This window comes from Brassica napus, chromosome A1 (assembly GCF_020379485.1).
Source record: "Brassica napus cultivar Da-Ae chromosome A1, Da-Ae, whole genome shotgun sequence".
NCBI classification, from domain to species: domain Eukaryota; kingdom Viridiplantae; phylum Streptophyta; class Magnoliopsida; order Brassicales; family Brassicaceae; genus Brassica; species Brassica napus.
In genome coordinates, this window is record NC_063434.1 from 3,701,337 (window position 1) to 3,721,503 (window position 20,167).

Sequence of the window (20,167 nt, forward strand, 5' to 3'; positions counted from 1 at the left end):
AAAAGTAAAAAGTCTTAATAAGACATCGGTTGTTTCATGTTAAAATGACCAAACTTTTGTATCATTTGGTATGCAATCAGAATTCAGACGAGAGTATTGTTTGTGACTTAACTTTTGTATATTTGATTTTTAAAAATTGTAATTTAAACTTCTGTTGTATTCATATAGTTATTAATCTTACGATGATTGTTTGCTTTTTATCTGTTTAAAGTTTACAGATGACGATTAGGTTTTATGTTTAGAACAGTGATATTTTTATACTTGCTACTATCTAAAATCCGAGTACATGCAAATGAGATTAGTTTAACATGCTTCTTGTTGGCAAGATTACACTACAAAATAAGTTGTCATTAGGTTCGGAGAATACACGTTTCCTATGCTTTGTAGTTTGTAGTATGGCTACATTTCATGGACTCCTCAAATTTGACCCGAAATTTGATTACATACATCTACTACACATTGGACCAACGATCTTAAATTTTATTGATACTTTTTAATCATTACACCACAGAACAACCTTTGAAACCACTTTTATATTCCTTTTTCCGGAGGCCCTGCATTACAATGTTAGAAGTAAATTCTAAATAGCTTGTACAAAAGTGGCGGGTTGATATTAGATTGAGGCGGACAATAATTTGCCCACGAATTATCGTTAAAACTTATAAGAGAAATGATTAGTCAAACACTAACGCAATTATGAAATGACGATCGTCTTTTTTGTTTAGTGATGTGGTGATTTTATATATTCAACTGCACGTCCACAACTATACAGAGATAATCACATAAAGCGTATTAATTATTAGAGAATAAATTAGAAACAATAGCAAAATCGTTGCCAAAAAAAAACATTAGCATAGCCTTCAAAGTTTTCTTGCAAGCATTCATATGGGAGTCTCGGACCGAACGAACATGATTATTTTTACAACATTTTGTTTGTTAGTCATTTTACAAATGCAATTGGTTACATCATGCAGAGAAATTGACATTTTTAAGGGATGAGATGTTAAAGGTCTTCTTGTCAGAAAATGTATGCATCAAATTAATTTTTCTATTCAAAAATAAGTTTTGACAAATATCTAAAACCGACCATATTAAAGTACGCTTTCGGCTACAATAGACATATTTAGACTAAAAAGACAATGACTTGTCTTGTTGATTTACAACGGCTGCCGGATAAACCGCCACCAAACAAAAAAATTAGTCAACATCGCCGCCGGCACCATGGAAACTGGTGGTTGAAGCCGCCGCAGAATGGCTGAGATACAATGATCTTTATTTGGTTTAACAATCATTACACTTTTTATTTTATAAAATTTTAACTAATAATGTAATCTTAACATCCTAGCAAGGAGTGTGGTTAATAAGTGGCAGACAAGAACCAAAATAAATTCAATGCGTAACTTAATTATGGATTATTATTCTCTCAAGCAAAGAAAGGAAGTAAACTAATGTCTATTACCATCGTACAAAAGAGCAAATCTCATTAGCCTTTCAAAGGAACTTACTCTACAACATTAGAAGAGTAAATAGTCATTGTGATTTCTCTAAACTTTTCCTTCGAACTTGAAAGTCAACTTGTGGTCTTCTTTCAGAGCTGCTAGATAGTTTCTACAAGGACCTTCTGCAGAAGACAAAGAAACACACCAGGTGACAAACAAATTACGTAAAAAATCCCATTATAAGAGATAAGAGATACTGTATGTATTTCATCAAATTCTTGTAAATTCTTATGTTATTGGATTATGTATTTCAAATCATACTACTAAATATTTTAAATTCTAGTTTAATTTAATTCACTAATTTTTAACTCTATTGAATATTTGTGTTATTCTATTTTTGGTGGATCTCAGTGGAAATTGTATTTGAAAAGAATTTAATGGAAATTTATTATAAAATGTAAAAGAATCAATTTTAAAGGTTCAAGATAGGATTTGAATAGAATTCTTTCAACCATTTATTTATTAGATATCTACGTCAAAAGTATTGATACGACAGATTTAGAAATATAGTTTCCATTATCAATTTTAAAAATATATTATCGTTTGACGAATGACAAAAGTATATAATTTATTGTAATCCATATTACAAAGGAAGAACATAATTTTATATTCCAATATAGTATTATATATACATTTATATAGTGATATAAAAATAATTGGATTTTAATAAGTTTTTGTTAGTAGATTTTTATTCTACTTTTTAAAATGATTTTCTCTATCTATATGGTATGAAAATGATTATAGTCTTATTATTTTTATCAGTGAAAAAATTTGTTCCTTCTTAGTGCATTTTATACAAAGATTCAAAAAGTTCATGAAATGTAAATGAATTGTTTTCTATCAAATTTAATTGCATTCTTTAAAATCTAAAATGAAAGAGTTAAAAATGCATTAAAATCCTCATTGAATCATTTACAATATTTCAAAATCTATTATTTATGTCTTCAATTGATCTCTCTAAAAAAACTAATTAAATTCTTGAATTAACCCCAAACTTTCAATTGTGCATTCTAGACCTTCCTCATAATTTCACAAGGAAATTAATGTTTTTTTTTCTTTCTAAACAACTGTTTTCACGGTAATGCACTCGCGGTCGATCGAACTAGTTTAGAACGGAATCTCAGAGAATCGAAGTAACAAAAAACGAAAGTTGGAAATTTTCTTGGTTAGCGATGCAGAGAACTTAACGATATCGATTTATAGTGAGGTTTTTAGATTTTCCCCCCCTAAATTACCTTTTAGTTACGCTCTCGCCTGTGTGACACCATTACATAAATGTGACGGGAGCCAATGTTCAAGAGTTTCACCTTACTCTAGTAGTTGATAACTTGTCCATATGACAAACAAGTCATGGGTTCCATCTCTTAAATTATTTATTTTGATGTATTATTAACAACTAACAATCATTTATTTTCGTTTTGTCCTTATGTGTATTTCTTCCGGTATTTTCTATAATAGCTAAAGAAGCTATAACAATTACCTCGTTGACAAAGAAAAAAAAAATCCCATTGTGGGTTGATGGGATTCTCTTCGTGGGCTGGAGGTGGATTCTCTTCGTGGGCTGGAGGCTGAATCATCTCCTCGTGGGCTGGAGGCTGAATCATCTCCTCGTGGGCCGCAGGCTGAATCATCTCCTCGTGGGCTGCCGGCTGAATCATCTCCTGATCCTCGTGGGCTGGAGGCAGATCCCATCGTGGGCTGGAGGCTGAATCATCTCCTCGTGGGCTGGAGGCGGATTCTCATCGTGGGCTGGAGGCTGAATCAGCTCCTCGTGGGCCGCCGGCTGAATCATCTCCTCGTGGACCGCTGGGTGAATCATCTCCTGGCCCTCGTGGGCCGCCGGCTGAATCATCTCCTGACCCTCGTGGACCGCCGGCTGAGTCATCTCTTGATCCTCGTGGGCTGCCGGCTGAATCATCTCATGATACTTGTGGGCCGACAGGGCTACTGATTCCGCCAAGGCTGCTCCCCCGAGCCGAGACCCCTTCCCTCGAACCCAATTGCGAATCAAAGAACGGAGGCACCGATTCGGTGCCATCATCCGATGTGAAAGAACTTGATTGTTGATCAGGCAGTTTCGCGAGTGCTTCATATGTTCCTCTACATACCGCTTCTCGAACGTCTGTCATGAACAACGCAAGAACTACTTAAAGGTCACATCTTTTAAGAATAGGCAAAGAAAAGAAAGCTTCCCATATACTAAAATCAACTCTAGTAATCAAAAGATTAGATATCTTACATGACCGCAAAAAAGTACGACGGGTTCCACCGTTATGCCATTCAAGAGAGGGCAACGGAACTCTTCGGGAACCTCTGGATAATTCGAAGAAGATGAATCCCTCATTCGTATGATCTGGTTCTCCTTGGTAGATACAGACGATGATCGCTCCATCTCACTCTCCCCGACCACTAATGCACTCGCTTGCGCTTTTCTTGGTTTGAGAATCGAAAAGAAACAAAAGCCGAAAGTTTTGAGATTTGCTTCGTTAACGATGCAACGGTCGTAACTATATAAGGTTTTTAGATTTTTTTCCCCAAAAAACCTAATTATTTATTGGGAAAATTGTTTTTTAGGCAAAATAAAATGGTAACTATATCCCTCTAGACTAATCTCATATATTTTATGTCTCATTAGGCTAATTATTTTTAAAATGGCAGTAATGCCCCTTAATTTCAATTATAAATTCAAAATTACAATTAAGAAAACATTTGTTAAATATTAAAATATAATAAATAATTAAAGTAACTAAAATAAAAAAAACATTAAAAATCTTCAAATAAAAAAAAAACTAATCCTACACTTTATGTCCCACGATTTTTTTATTTTTATCTTATCTGAAAAATCGTTTTTTCATATATGGAAACTGAATATTTTCAAAACGATTTTTATTTGTATTTTTCTGAAAAAAATTGTTTTTCCATATATGGAAAATGAATATTTTCAAATATTTTCTTCCCATATTTTCGGAACTGGTTATTTTTATCTGTAGAATACAGTAAATCTGTAGAACTCTGTTTCTACAGGTTTTTAGATTTATATTAATGTGTAGATTTCGATTTCTACAGGTTTTAGATTTACATTAAATTTGTTGAACTCGTTTTCTACAGGTTTTTAGATTTATAAGAATGTGTAGATTTTAATTTCTACGTGTTTTAGATTTATAGCAATCTGTAGATTCCAATTTCTACAGATTTTAGAGCGACATTTTAAACGCGAAATGTGTATTCTAAATATTTTTAGAGTACTATTATTTACATTTATATAGATCATGTATTCTAAACATAGTAGATCCAATCAAAAAAAAAGTGGATTTCGTTTTCTAATTCGTAGAATTATGATTTAAACATTTTTAGAATTGAACAAAATACCACTAAATTTATATGGTATTTCTTCAGTAGTTACTATTTTCCAAATTTTTCTAGTTTGTAAAACTATTTAGTTGATTTATTTTCAAAAATACTAAAAATGATACAAAATAGGAATTAGCCTAATAAGATATAGTTATCATTTTTTTAGTATAAAAAAACAATTTTTCCTTATTTATTTTGATGTATTATTAACAATTAACAATCATTTATTTTCTTTTTCTCTTTATGTGTATTTCTTCCGGTATTTGCTATAATAGCTAAAGAAGCTATAACAATTAAGGGAAATTAGGGCATATGGCTAAGAAAAAAACAATATTTAGCTCTATAGCCAAATGTCCTACCATATATCGATATAGAGTGTATTTTCTATAATATTACCCTGCTAGCCTTCAACGCAACCGGCGCAACCTGCAGTTCAAAAAAAAAAATTATTAATTACTCAACCAAGCAAAAATTACGTGTGATCATCAGAAAGTCACACATCTCTCAAAAGTAATTTCTTCTTCTTCGTCACTTTTTGAGAAGGTGAAAAGTTTATGGCCGAGATTTGTTGAATCGTGGAATCAAGCAGCAGATTCCACCGTATATTGCTCTTCCATCCACTGCGGAGGCATCGTCTTCCATTCAAACTCGTCACTCGTCATAGGTTCGTCAAGCGAATGCGCCGATTCGGAATTCAAAGGAGATTCATTAGAGTTCGTAAGTGTGATCGGCATGAACGACCACCATAGCCTCATCTCCTTCATATTGGCGATTAGGTTGAGATCTGTTGCAATATTGTAAGTTCTCTGTTTTGTGCCATAGATTATATTATTTTCATGCTTTTCCCCTTATGTGGAATAGATTCGGCCCTAGTATATTCTAAGTTGATAAATCTAACCCATCGTTTCTGTTGCATGTCCGATCTAGTAAGCTGAGGCAAACAAATTGATTTAAGGTTGAACTTTTCTTGGTTTGTTGTACTCATTTGTTTACTGCGAAGGGGATAGTCATTTTAGAATGAAAAGTCCTTTTACAATAAAACAAGTTTAATTCTCTGTGAAATGGAATATCTTATGGAACATGTGCTATTTGAAATGGAAAATCTTAGTTTTAGAGACTGGTTACGTGCAATTCCATTCTCTGCTATTTCTGAAGAATCGTATCAAAACTAATATATTATTTGTTTTCCATTCCATCTCACCTTCAGTTCCTTTCCACATATATATATATATATTCTATATTATTTCAGATGGTATAATTCTAATTGCATATGTTATTTCTTTACTCGCATAGGCTATTTTCGATTGACACAACTAAACATTTAGCTTAAGCAAAGAGTAATTCATATACTAGTAGCCTATCTCATATGTTGTCATTTCCTGCCAACTTGTATACTAATGTGTGCTTATTTTTCATTGTGTTTTTCGGGTTTGTCAAGGATGAGCTGGAAGGATAATAGTATTTCTATACTATTTTAAGAAACGGAACAGCTATTCTCTTATTTGTCACGTTTATTAATATATAATGTACTATTTAGAAAGTTATATTTCATTCGATGTTTGAAAGAAATGGTTCAATCTTGTTCTTTGTTGTTTCATGTTCCATTGATATGAGTTTTGTATCGATGTATACATGTGTTTTATATTAGTCTTTATATGATTTTGTAAAGAAAAAATAATATATTTGAACGTAAATGGAACATAATTTATTATGACATCAAATAAAACAGAATACAGTGTGATGTTGAATGGAAATGATATTCATATTATCTTGTCTCTTCCACCTCTTTTAATGCCATTAATCTTTATTTCTTTTCGCTACAATCAATCTGAATATGTATTGTGCTATATCGTTTGTTACATTTTCTATTCTATATGCTCATGTAGAATGAAAATGCATGTTACTTACATTTCAAAATTTGGGTTTAATTTATGAAAGATTGAGTTTGAGGTTGGATAAAGGTTTATATTCCATATAGGGTTTTGTGATTAGTGGCTAGGGTTTAGTTTATGAAAGATTGGGGTTGACATTGGATTAGGATTTATATTTCCGTGTAGGATTTAGTTTATGTATGGTTGGGGTTGATATTGTGACAAGAATTACCATCTTCCATGAAGCCATAACCATATCAATATTTGAGAAATATGTTAAGATGATTTTTAGATTGTAACTACATTTTCAAATTTTCTATTCTATATGTCTCATGTAGAATGGTAATGCTTTATATACTTTTAATATTTGGGTTTATGGTTTATATTTGGGTTTAGGGTTTAGGGATTAAAGTTTAGGGTATAGTATTTTGTAGGTGGAGGAGGTAAAGATGGAGTTAGCATTAACTTCTTCGATAATATCATAGACATTTCATATTTTCACCAAATATGTATTGTGCTATTTATTTAGTTTCGTTCTATTTACGTTGAGAGTTTATATTTGGATTTAGGGTTTATATTTGAGTTTAGGGTATAATGATTATGGTTTAAGGTTAAGTATTTAGGTGTTTATGGTGGAGTTGTTATATGGTTTATTATTGAGGGGTTGGGATGAGATTGGTGTTATATACTATTTTGGTTAGAGGTGGGTTAAGGTTGAACACAAATGCATTAGTTCTGAAGAATTGTCTCCATTCCATTTTAGATAGTATAGAACAATAGTTCAAATTTTATATATTTTTATTTTATTTTATTGTTAAAAATATTATAATTAGAAATTAGATTTAATATTTGGGTTTTAGTTTAGAGATTCGAGTTTAGGGCTTAGTATTTAGGTGTGGAGTTGAGTTTAAGATTTCTAGTTCTGTTTCATATGAAGGTGTTCTGTTTGTTTCTATCAAATATAGTACTTTTATAAATGGAATAAAACATTTATATAGCAGAGTTAACATATACGTGGTAAGAAAACATGTGACGTGGATATATTTGCTTGATTCGTTAGTTAACAGTACACAGTGAATGTGATCCATCTATTAAGTCATCGATGTCATCTCTCCTTTTGTTTTGACCGGTAACCTGTTTTCAGTAGGGGTATAACCGGTTTGGGAGAAGGCAAAATGTTATTCACTCAATAATGTCAAAATCATAGTCATTTACCTAATTATACTCTAGATTTTGGCTATCTCGCAAATTCACCCAACAATTAACTCGTTGAGAAAAAAAAAAAAAAAAAAAGCAAATCCCATTTATCAATTATTTGACCAAAACGAAACTGATGCGAACTTAATTATCAATTATTACTCTAAAAGAAAAAAAAGGTACAGTATACTATTACTGTCAAGTGTCAACAAATGAGCAAATCCCATTAAGAACTTACTACAACGTTAGACGAGTAGAAAAAGTAATTGTGAATTTTCTAAACCTTTCCTTCGTACTTGAAATTCAAATCGGATTCTTGTTTCAGAGCTGCTAGATAGTTCCTACAAGGACCTTCTGCAGAAGAGCAAAGAAAGACCATGAGACAAAACAAATTACGTTAAAAAAAAAACTATTTCTAAGAATTAGAACCTTAAGACACAATTATAAAAAGAAAAAGAAAAAAGGTACTTACCACCAAATACTGTGTGGAGATACTGACGATCCTGATCAGTGCAAGAGTCTACGAGAGCATACACACCAGGCCTTAAAGCTTCATCTACCTCCCTGCAAAAGTTGCAAACTCATGTTTAAGTCCTATCTACTTATTTAAGTGGCATCCTATAACAGGACAAGAGCACCCATCTCAAACCATACTTTGAAGAAAACTGAACAAGATTCTAACGCTTTCACGGAAAAGTGTAAAAAGAGAGATGCAAAAGGAAGAAGGCTGTTACCTTTTGATACCCGTTTTAAGAGGACCATATCCACAAGAGATCCATATGTAAGTTGACAAGAACTTGAAACAATGATGTCCAAAGACTTCTTTCTGCTGTCTTAGCTGCAATTCAGTAGTTTTACAGGCAAATAAAACACTGGAAATACGTTGATACAGGTTTACATTCTCAAACCCAAAAGGCAGAACAGTGAGATGATTTTACCTCTTCGTAGATCCTCCGAAGAAAACAAGCACATGTGATTCCCTCTTTCACTTCAAATGAAGCAAACTTACCCACTCTGTTCCCTGCTGTCTCCAGACAATGAAGAAGCGCAGAAGTAGATTCTAGTAGTGCAGCAATGGAGCGCTCAGTTTTTCTAGATATTGAAATGTCACATAAAGAACAATATCAGAGACAGTTCTAAGCTAGATGGTAAAATTTTAACAAGACTTTGTGTGTGTAGGCAAAAATAAATTCCACTTACTTGGGATGATGCTTAACAGATGTATATATTAGTCGGCAGCAAGCAGCATACATGCTCACAGAGAATTTCTGGTCTACTTGGAGATCTTGTTGCTGATCATCCTTACGTAACAAATTCCCATAATCACGAAAGATTGCTCCAGGCATATGTATGGATTGGCTTATGTGCGATGGATTCATCTCAAACAATGCCTGTTTCCCTGCTATTCTTATCAAGACTTCCACACACATGAGAATGACTGATCCAGCATCCGGAGATTTGGGACCCTGCTTGCCAACAACTGCATCTGTGCAGAAGATAAATGGACTCTGCATGTGAGACATGATACCGAACACTGCCGACACTAATCCCTGGATGCGTCCTTTAACCTCACTCAAACGATTGCGACCTACAAAACAATTTTACTCTTAAGTTCACTGCTATAATTATTAACATCAAGTATACTAAAGACTGCCTATAGAAAAAAACAATTTTACCTGTGGCATGCTCCAGAACTAGGTCCAGACAGTCGATACCAGCCGCAGCGGTTTCAGAGATTCTACCTCCATCTCTGTCTCCAGTCTGTATGCTATAGATAGCTGGGCACACTTCACATACTCCAACCAGTGCTCTCTCTATAGCTTCTAGTCCTGACTTTAGATGTGACTCTTCGGAGTTCTGTAACAACACTTTAAATGACATTCTAAACCTCACTTTTAATTCCTCCAACCAATGTAATCTCTGATGAGACCGGCTTCTTTCTGATTCCACTTTCTTAGCATGGATTACGTTAGTACCAAACCCTGTCTCGTGAGATTCCAAGGTAGCCTCCTTCCCTTGTAGCGATATGCATTTCCCAATCACCTTCAGGTGCAACTCAATCGACTTTGAGTAGAGATGATCTCTGTTTGACATACGTTTATACAAGCACAAGTGGCTCCCTAATTCTTCTAGATATTTCGCTGCACCATCCAACCATATGAATGAGAATTCGAGAGGCAACTCGCTCGTGCCTGCTAATACAGAGAGTAGATCAAATGAGATGCCTGTGAGGACAGGGATGAATGAGGGTGAGAATGTGATGCCCTTGATCTGCAGATTTAGATTTAAAATAGCAGCAGAAGCAATTAACAGATGCCTGAGTGCTAATACTACTTCCGTAGAGTCACCCTTTATTAAGCTCTCAATAATTTGTTTTTTCACATCGCTGCTACTCTCCACCATGTCACCAGAACTCTCGGTCCCATCAAGCAATCCAGTCCAGTTGAGACTGGTTCCAATTTCTTGCTGCACATCAGCACTAAGAAACAGATACTGTGCGAAAACCTCAAAAAACTTGCTAAGCACATGGATAATGCCAGAAAGCTTCGAGAATTCTTCTGATTTCCATTTCAGTTTCGCGTTCATATGACTCTTCTGCATATCTCTGTGACTCACTGTAGATGCTAACCCCCACAACAACCCACTAAGAGAAGAGAATATGGGTACTAACTCGTTCAGTATCAGTGTCTTACATTCAAAGACTGTATTCTCATCTCTGAAGGTGGATCTTAAGGAATCTAGTAGAGTTTCTGCCTGTTCTGTCACGCTCTCAAAAGCAAGGTTTGCTTCTCCACTTCCCTCGGTTGAAATGAGTTGTCCATCAAACAGTGGTAGCGCCTTGCTAAACTGATCTCTACTTACGGTCAGAAACATATATGATGTGTGATCCATCAAAGCAAAGAGGGAGTCCCTTGCTTTTCTTGTGAAATCACTCCTAACTCTCTCTTGACAAGTAACCACAGCTTGTACTGACTTGAAAAGCCAAGAAGTCAGCAACGAAATATCAGATAAAGGCAACTCGGTAGATCTTAGCACCTTGTCGCAAGAAACCATAGCGATACTTTTCAAAGTTTTTCTGCAAGTGATGAACAGGCTGAAAAGGTTTTGCATATCACCCGGAGACAGCTTGTCCAAACATCTCAACATGCTAAAAACTATACACCTACAAGAGATATTAACAAAAATATAATTCGTTAAAATGTTTGCCAACATCAAATACAAAGAAGATGCATATGCTTTATACTATTATTTACCTCTCAAGGTCGAGAAGAAAACTTGCATAAAGTTGGAGTGACTTCTTATTCATGTACTCCTTGGGCATCACACATAAGAGATTTAGCAAATTTTGACATGCTGTGAACTTTCGATTGTCCAGCTGTGACACATGCCCCTCGGAAAAGGCTTCCGACTGAAGCTTGGCAATTGAACTTTCAAGCAAGACTAACACCTCTGACCAATCTGATGGTGAATCTACTTCTTCGGTGAAGTTCTTGAACAATGCTTCTGCTGTCGTTTTGAGTATGTGAGAAAGACTAGGCGCCAAAGACCTGCGAACAAACTAGTAGAAAAACTCAAATGAATATCTTGATAAAGGACCATAAAGAAACAAAGCAAAAAAAAAGGAAGATGACTTACTTCATGCTCATACAATACTGAATCACAAAGAAGCACCAACGAAGACTGTTCCAACCGTGTTTGCTTATTTTGATTGCCTTTGTCTACACTATTCTCCAAGCCAAGTTTTGACATAACGGAACTTCCTATTAGCTGAGACAGGAAGCTCTTCATATTCTTTTTTCCTGCATGGGGGCACCAAATATCAATATGCTGGCTAAGAATCCCCAAACGCACAGCAGGCAAACACTGATCAGTGTCATCTATCGTTTCAAAAGCTCCAACTTCAGAAAATCCTGGTATGATGGTGTTACCCAAAAGAAACTCAGTAAGCTCTTCTCCTTCAGACTTAAGTACTGAAACATGCTCCAGCACTGTACCATGCATCTGATGATCACTTATCTGCGACACATAATCAAGTGATTTTATATCTCTGTTTAAATCAACAAGTCTCTGAAGAGCCACTCCATATAATATATACACCAGCAAGGAGCAGTCCTCTGCACTGTCATCATTGAGGTAAACATCTGAAATTTGTTTAATAATGTCAACAATAGAAGCTGAAGGTTGGCAGATCCATGAAAAGTAGCCTTCATCATTCCAACTCTTCTTTTTCACCCAATCACTTCCGCGGCGAGCTGTAGCAGAGTCACCCATAATAACAGCCATCTCTTTCGACTTTTTCGGAGGCATAAGACAAATCAGTTGCCTAGATAAGCTTCGGGAAGACATGTAGATTCGCAAGAAGAAGATAATAAACAAGCGCGCAGACTTTCTGTAGGTCTCTCTATTCTTTTCAGCTATTATAACGTCCAAACCCTTTCCGGTGACAGTAGAAAGGAAGTTTTCGATGCGATCTGAGCCGGAAGAAACCAGGTGAGTTAAGCAAGGACGGATGAGAATCACCAGTGAGTTCATGGACTCGGCGACACTGATACTATTCCCGGTTTTGATAGTTAGCGAGTCCAGAATAAGTGAATAGATAGCAGACAAAGCTCCGGCCAAGAACGCTGCCACCTGTCCATCTTGTTCTCTAGCACTTGCTGAGCAACTAACTCTTATCCAATCTGAGGTTTCTGATACATCTGTAGTCAAGCTCTTGATGAAATCAGATGCTTGGCCTTCTGGTATAGCTTTAACAGCTCTATGTATAGCAAGCCTTAGATCTTGACATGACATGAGCTTCTCCACTGATTGTGCGCTTCTTTCTAACAGTGGAAGCTCTCTGATGTCGACCATCTCCACATTATCACCATCAGAAGGTATCATAAGCCTTACAGCTTTGCACATAGCAAATACAGCAACACTTACCTGACGGAGGTCACTGTATAAGTTTATCAACTGACATCCGAGACCAATCAACAATGAAGTCAACGAGCAGTCATCTTCTGCGTTCTCTGATGAAAAACTACTAAACCTCGTGAAAGAGAGAATGGTTAGCCACAAAGTAACTAAATCATTCTCAATAACTTCGTATTCAATTTGCAGCAAGTAGCCTATCGCAGTTATCAGCTCCTTGGCTAACAAAACATGCATCTTCGACCCTTCAGAATATGTGTGTTGTAATTGAGAAGCAACTGAAACTATTGTTGTGAAGATTTTCTTCAAGAAACAGAAGCAAGCTCCTTCAGATGCATCCTCTGTCTTTACGTATATCCTCTCGTGAGCAAAGTGGTAGAGTAAACCATTTGCGGACTTAATCAAACAACAGAAATCAGCTAACAGAGATGCAATGTCAGAGCTAGATTCAACATGTCCATCGATCTTTAGCAATATAGGTTCCATAAGATGCAGGAAGAAATCAAAAAGTGACTTCCGTGACTCCCAGCGAATGAAACTCGAGCTATGACTCTTTGCAGAAGACTCGTTATCATTTGTAGATGCGCCTTGCTGCTTTGAGGCCTTTGTAGCCAGTAACTGATTTGAGTCTCTTTGCTGTTTCATCACTCTGTTGATAAACAAACTAAACAATGACCCCATACAGCTCAGCTCTACCTCCTTCTTCATCACTAACATGTTCTCAAACTTGGTGAAAAAATGCCGGTGATAGCTTTTCAAAACGGTTTTGCTCACTTTCGATTCTGGCAAATACCTCTCAGCTCCGCCCAGGCCTAAGAACCCATCAATATGAGATGAATGAAACAGACCTAGAGATAGTATTTCCTGAATCAACTTCAACAAGGCCGTTTCCAAACCATAACCTTTGTCTTCCCTGGCTATCAATAAACCCAACACACTCAGTAAAGGCTCAACAAGCTTGTCCACGAAATCTTGAAACCCATTCTTCTTAGTCGGCTGAACCATAAACATAGAGAACGGCTCAAGAACCAAGCAAGAGAATCTAAGCACAAACGCATCTTTGATATTCTCTGCAAGAACTCTATGAGTGAGGTTCAGAACAGGCTCCACAGCTGAGAACCACAAGTCGAAGTTATCATTGAAAAGCCCACTTTTCGATGAAAACAACAACTCTACGCAGTCAACCACAGAGCTGAACGCTTCAAAGCCTTGACCATCTCCTATAGAAGATAGAAGATCTCCGGCGATAAACCCTATAGCCTTCAAAAGGTATCTTGACGAATTGATAGAGACGTGCAAGATTGACGACTGCTTCAGGCAGAACCTGAGGATGTTCCAGCATCTAAAGTCCAAACAAATCTCAGCCTTGACTTGAAAGTTTTGTTCTTTAGAGAAAAACAGTGACTGGATCCAGTCGCTTAGATACATAACCAGACGAGAGATCGTAACCGCTTGACATTCTTCATCATCCTCGTCGTCACTCCTCTTCTCTCCTGTATATGCTTCCACAAAACTGAAAGCCAACTCCATCTTCCTGCAAAAAAATCATATTCCCTTAACATCATTCAAAAATAGAATCTTTTGCTGTAATTTGAGAAATTGAAACAGGTAAAATCACATATCAGCTACAAATTCACAATCTTTCTTTTCTACTATTTGCATATGTTATTCAAAAGCCACAAACTTTCAACGAGCTAAGAGAGTAACATCGTCAAAGTATAAGCAGAGAAGCATTTAAAAACTCACTCTTTGTTGCTTAATTCATTGTTCTGCAGCGACAGTATAAGCTCAAGGTTCTTCCATGGACCTTCTTCAGAAACAATGCCCAAAGCTGTTTCCTTTTGATCACAAGATTTGGTTTCTACGACATCAACGGGAGCATCAACACGCTGAGTTTGAGGGTTGTTCTTCTTCGTCTTCTTTGTTTTCTTCGACAGATTGGGTTTCTGCGGCGGAGTGGTATCCTTCCTTTTCATCTTCGAAGTTCTAAGTTTAATGAACAGATGACGGTGACAGGGTCGAAGAGAAGAAGAGTGATTGTTAAAACCCTACCGGCGAGGTGACAAACAATCAACGGCGGCCTAAAACCCTCAAGGGAGCCTCCACTTTATATTTCTTTTGCTTATCCCGACAACGACAAGACAAAGTCCGGTCCAATATCAATAGTCACCGCCAAAGTCTAACCGATGACCAAACCGTAAAGTGACCACTTAACCGAATTTTAAATGATTGCCAACTGAACCAAATATATGGCATTAACCACATATTTATAACACTACTAATGTATTGCTAACTTACACCTATTGTACAAAGATCATAATCATATGCTTTTTGGCGAAAAAATACTTTGGGCGTTGGAATCCAGCATTTTTAATAATAAAATCAAGATAGAAAATTAACCCAAGCTAATTTAACTGATTAGAATCAATAAATTTTTTTTTTGGTTAAAAATTTCTACACTTCTAGTTTGAATTAATCTGAAGAACATATCCAATTGCTGCTACTCAAGATTAGGAATGCACCATGTTAGTTACAAAAGAAGTTTATGTTTACAAGTTGATCCCAAAAGAGTTTACAGTTACAAATTATTTTGTATAAAGTTGTAAATGGCATTATGTTTTCACTTAATCTTAGAATATATGCACATAAATAAACGGAACCAGCTACAAATTAGTCTGTTGTTTATAAACTTTACATATGTGTCTTGTTTAGCAACTGTTCCAGCTAGGAGCAAGGAACGTGGCTTTGTTTGGAATATGCAAGATTGGTTGTACGCCACGGATTGTTGCTAGCCTCGGTGGTGGCGTTGGCTGCGCAGAAGAGGTGAATCAAGCCGCTGATATCTTCAGCAATAAACTCAAAACCCTAGTCTCAGACTTAAACAACCATCTTTCTAGGGTTAAGTTCACTTATGTTGACCTCTTCTCTGGGAATGCTGAAGATTTTGCCTCTCTTTCTAGAGTTAAGTTCACTTGTAATTAATAATTATTCATTTTGTTTTGAAATTTTGAAGGGGTTACGGTTGGTGATAGGAGTTGCTGTACGGTTTGTCCTGACCGAACCAAATACATGTTTTGGAATAATGTGCACACCACGGAAACGATCAATGCGGTGATAGCTACCTCAGCGTTTAACGGAGTCATAACTTCTCCCTTCAGTATATCTCAGCTTGTGAATAGTTAGTAATGGCCTATACTAGTTTAAAATTTAAACTTAAAACTGGTTTCGTCTACATCAAAACCATATAGTATACACTTTATCAACTACACAGAGCGAAAAAAATGATTGCAATATAGTTGACCAATAAGAGAAGACGATCAAGAGAGATAGTGACGACATGGATACTAACCCTATCCATCCATCTAAACCATCTTTTGATAGCAACTAACCTAAGATACTAAACTTCTAACCTAACCTAAAGGAAAAAAAACAAATAAATGAATAAATGACATTGAGAACAGAAGAGTTTACATCCCAGTTTGCTCCTGATGCTGCTGCTCTGACGTGGCCTCCTCTGGATGGTTAACGAGCTTGGAGTGTTCATCAGCCGAGCTGATTGCAAACTCAGCGAGTGAGCTCACTGCAACACACATCCCGTGGCAGAGTACTTTAACGGCAATCTCAGCCAGTTTCTCAGCATTCATCATCCTCTCCTCCTCTTCCTCCACCTTGTCAGCTTCAACAAGCTCCATGCTCCTCGAACCATCTCCCCCCTGAGACTGATCTTCTTCCCTAAGCTGCCTAGCAAAGATCGAACCCATCCCACAAGCAAAGAAATCGAGTTTATCCACCACAGGCTTCTCGTTCAACCCGTTGAGCAGCCTTGACCATCCAATGCACACTTCATAGATCGGGTGAGGACAAGTTGTTAGTCTCACTTTCTCCGGATCAGGGTCGCATCTGAAACATCTGAGTAACCAACCGGTTAAAGACAACACGTATAATCTCTGGGAAGTGATCCACGCTTGGAAGCAAACTCTCCAGTTTTGTAGCTGAGCCACTAGGTTTAAAGCAGACCTAGCTAGTCTCTGAGTGTTGATCTCCGATAATGAACTCTGTTGTCTCTTCTTCAGATTGGTTGCAGCAAGTAATCGCTTGGCTTCGTCCAACGTTCGCTTCTGTATCTGGTGACACTCTGCCATCACTTTCCACATCCGAGCTAATCTGTAAAGAATCAATGTTAATTAATTACACTATGTGTTTGCGTGACCCACAAGAAAGATGGTTTTGGTCATTACCCTTGGAGAAGCTCAAGAAGCTGAGGAAGCAGTTCTTGGTCTCTTAAAGTCTCAATCCTTTCTGAGATAGACTCTATTGAGTGTATTGAGACATTCATCTGAGTGTGTAAGTCTCTCATTGTAGCTCTTGTCTTATCAACTGCGGAAGAGTTGTCTCCTTTCACATCATGGTTCCTTAGAGCCAAACATTTCTTCTCATATGCAATCCTTACACGTTCTCCAGACTGTCACAACATTCTAAGTCAGTCACCAACAGATAGAGAGAGAGAGAGTGAAGGGTTTGCAGTTTATTACCTTAACTTCATCATAGAGTTTCTTCTCCCACGCGTAAAGTCGGTCCAGTGTTGATTGATGGCTACCAGAAAGCATACAAGACTCTTCTGAAAACTCACTGCTGCTGCTTTCGGAGGTGATCAAGAATCTTGATGAGGAGGAAGAAGATCTTGATGAGAACAAAGATACTGGATTCAGCATTTTCATGGCTGCAATAGAGGAAAGATTCAGAATAACATCCTTTTTTGTATACAAATGTTCTAAAAATCAGTCTAAATGAAATGATTTTTCTAACCGATTTTATAAAAATTCAGTCTAGGCGCCCGTCTAAACAATAATCCCTCCATAAAACGCCTAACGATTTTTCGAACATTGTTTGTATATAATCAGAAAAGAAAGAAGATGCTATATAATCTTACCGCTGAGGTCACTATTAGAAGATATGTACTGAGCTCGACCAGCTTCAAGTAAACCTGAAACTTCATTAGCAGCATTACATATGATCTCAAACTGATCTTCAAGATCTTTGATAACTTCCCCCATGCTTGTCGGCCTACGAGTCAAGTACACAGTGAAGCCTTGTGTCTCTTCTCCTTTTGCGTCACCTCTTGTAACCACATTGTTTCCTTGTTCTTGTTCTTGAGTTTCAACCTCACTAACGTTGCCTTCTTGATTCGTTTTACAGTCTTCTGTAGCTTTCATGATGTTATGATGATCTTGAAACCACCTTGGAGATGATTCATCTTCTTCAAGATCAGGGATCCCTTCTTCCTCACGGACTCTCCTCACCTCATCCTCCATACCTCTCCGGTTATCATAGTTGTATCCGTAATAGTCCAACGAAGAGAATGGGTTCCAAAAGAAGTCCCATTGAGAGTTATGTGGCGAAGGAGGTGGTATGTTAGGACTGTTGTTCATGTTCATCCCCAAGAAACTATCTGCTCCATAAGTCTCAACGTGGTAAGTCTCAGGTGATCTAGGAGGCTTTTCTTCAACCTGAACCGGTCTGGTTCCACTAGCCATCAAGCAACTGACTTCCAAATTTGACTCTACCTTGTTCTGAATCGCTTTTGAAGAGGGAGATAACTCGATGAAGCCGCTACTCATTCTCTTAACCGGACTAACAAACTCGTGTGGCTCATCTCCTTCAATGTATTCGCGGAGAGCTTCTGAAACCTTTCTTAGAGAGTGGATATAAGCAATGTGGGCAGAAGCAAAGCTTGTCCTGAGTTCTACTGCTTGTTTGATGAAACGCTTCCTGTCTCTGCAGATCTGAACAGCTTCATCCTCACCTAACTTTGAATTAGAGCATCCCATTTTGTTTACAACTTTAGCTTCAATTACAAAGCTCAAGACTTGTATATAAATTGTTGTTGGAAAACTGCACAACTAAGAACAAGACTGTCAGATTCTTACATGTAATAAAACGCTTGAAACAGCTAACAAAAGCAACATATCATTTAATTAAAGTGACAAAACGTTTCTACTATATTGTTTTTGTCTTTAAGTTGTGATTTTGTAAGTTATAACACACGGAGCAGAAACTACTCTCATTTGGTGAACTTTCCATGGAGATTTATTCATTGTCAATTTGTCAGACACAACATTTAATAAAAATGCCAACAAAGAAATCAAGAAAGAAGTCTTAAATTATTTTCTGAATCATGAGCTTTTTTAGGTGAAAGAAATAAATGTAAAGAAAATGAGTACAAAATCTAAAACTCTTTTACACATTTTGTTTACCCTTTTCCTTCACTGAGGGACCCAAATCAAAAAGATAAAAAAAAATAGATAAAAAATTTTGATTTTTTTTTGAAGGAGATAGAGAGAGAGAGAGAAGACAAAACCTTTCAGGTGTTACAGAAGAAGAAGCTGTGGAGCGTGAAGAAGGAGAGAGACGTTGAAGAAAACAACAACAACGGTCAAAATGTTGTTTGAGTAGGAGAGATGAAGTGAAGAAGATGACAGAAAAAATAAATATATATTTTTGGAAGATAAAAAGAGTGGAACACAGAAATAAAGAATACGACTTGTTATTATTATCCACCTCGGTTTTCACATTTATTTTCGATTTTGCCACTGTTCTTGCATTGGTTTATGGACTAATAATCTCCACTCTGAATGTGTTTTATGTTTTCTTATCATTTCTTGACAGCAGTCTCAATGAGTCAATGGAGTGTTTTTATTGTTTTGTTTTATTATAACTTAGCAGTACGTTTATTTAGTTTACATGGGCCCATTTATTTATTAATGGCGTTAGGACATGCAATGTTGTTTTATTCGTGTATGAAACTTTTACCAAAAGGCGTTATTACCACACACCATTCTTGTTTTATTTTTTTTTACTAGTATTTCATAAAACCTTGTTTAGGCGTTACAACAAACATGCAGCTTTTGTTTTTGTTTTACTAATTTATAAACATTATACATTTTTAACGGTTGATTGCTAATCAAATCAATGATGTGTCCCACTTTTATAAATAAAAATTATCTTAAAATTCTTATTCTTCATTTTAAAATAAATAAGATTGATTTGCTTGATTTGTGTAAAGGATTCCATATTTGTTTGGAAATGAATTATAAGCCAAAGAAAGGTGTTTGATTTGTTTCATGGAAAAAAATACGATCAGCATGTGAATTGTGTACACCCAAGAGTTCGTACTTTTGTAATTTCAGAGCATTAGAAATTACACTTAAGTTCTCCTACGAAGCTGCTGTTACGATCACAAGCCATCAAGGGCACAGTCCTAAACCTATTTGGAGCGTTACAAGAGTTATTTCTAGCCCAGTATGGCCCAATAAGAAATTCATTACGGTATCATAA

General features: G+C 36.3%; 2 protein-coding genes across 3 annotated transcripts; both read right to left on the reverse strand.

Annotated features, from left to right (window-relative positions):
- Positions 1-8,052: 8,052 nt before the first annotated feature.
- BNAA01G06860D lies at positions 8,053-14,949 on the reverse strand. Of its 2 annotated transcripts, XM_013831370.3 has the most exons (9): positions 14,579-14,947; positions 11,555-14,366; positions 11,173-11,477; positions 9,595-11,081; positions 9,119-9,506; positions 8,857-9,010; positions 8,653-8,756; positions 8,391-8,482; positions 8,053-8,272 (listed from the first exon to the last, which is right to left on the reverse strand). In XM_013831370.3, the coding sequence occupies exons 1-9, from the start codon at positions 14,806-14,808 to the stop codon at positions 8,196-8,198; spliced, it is 5,649 nt and encodes a 1,882-aa protein (XP_013686824.2). In that variant the 5' UTR covers positions 14,809-14,947; the 3' UTR covers positions 8,053-8,195. The 2 variants fall into 2 exon arrangements, with proteins under 2 accessions (XP_013686824.2, XP_022558195.2); XM_022702474.2 differs by lacking the exons at positions 8,053-8,272; positions 8,391-8,482; positions 8,653-8,756 and having other exon boundaries at positions 9,115-9,506; positions 14,579-14,949.
- A 1,128-nt stretch (positions 14,950-16,077) lies between these two features.
- Positions 16,078-19,695, reverse strand: LOC106400722 (protein ALTERED PHOSPHATE STARVATION RESPONSE 1). Its single transcript, XM_048781140.1, has 5 exons — positions 19,191-19,695; positions 17,763-18,724; positions 17,365-17,552; positions 17,071-17,294; positions 16,078-16,996 (listed from the first exon to the last, which is right to left on the reverse strand). The coding sequence occupies exons 2-5, from the start codon at positions 18,658-18,660 to the stop codon at positions 16,300-16,302; spliced, it is 2,007 nt and encodes a 668-aa protein (XP_048637097.1). The 5' UTR covers positions 18,661-18,724; positions 19,191-19,695; the 3' UTR covers positions 16,078-16,299.
- Between the last annotated feature and the right edge of the window lie 472 nt (positions 19,696-20,167).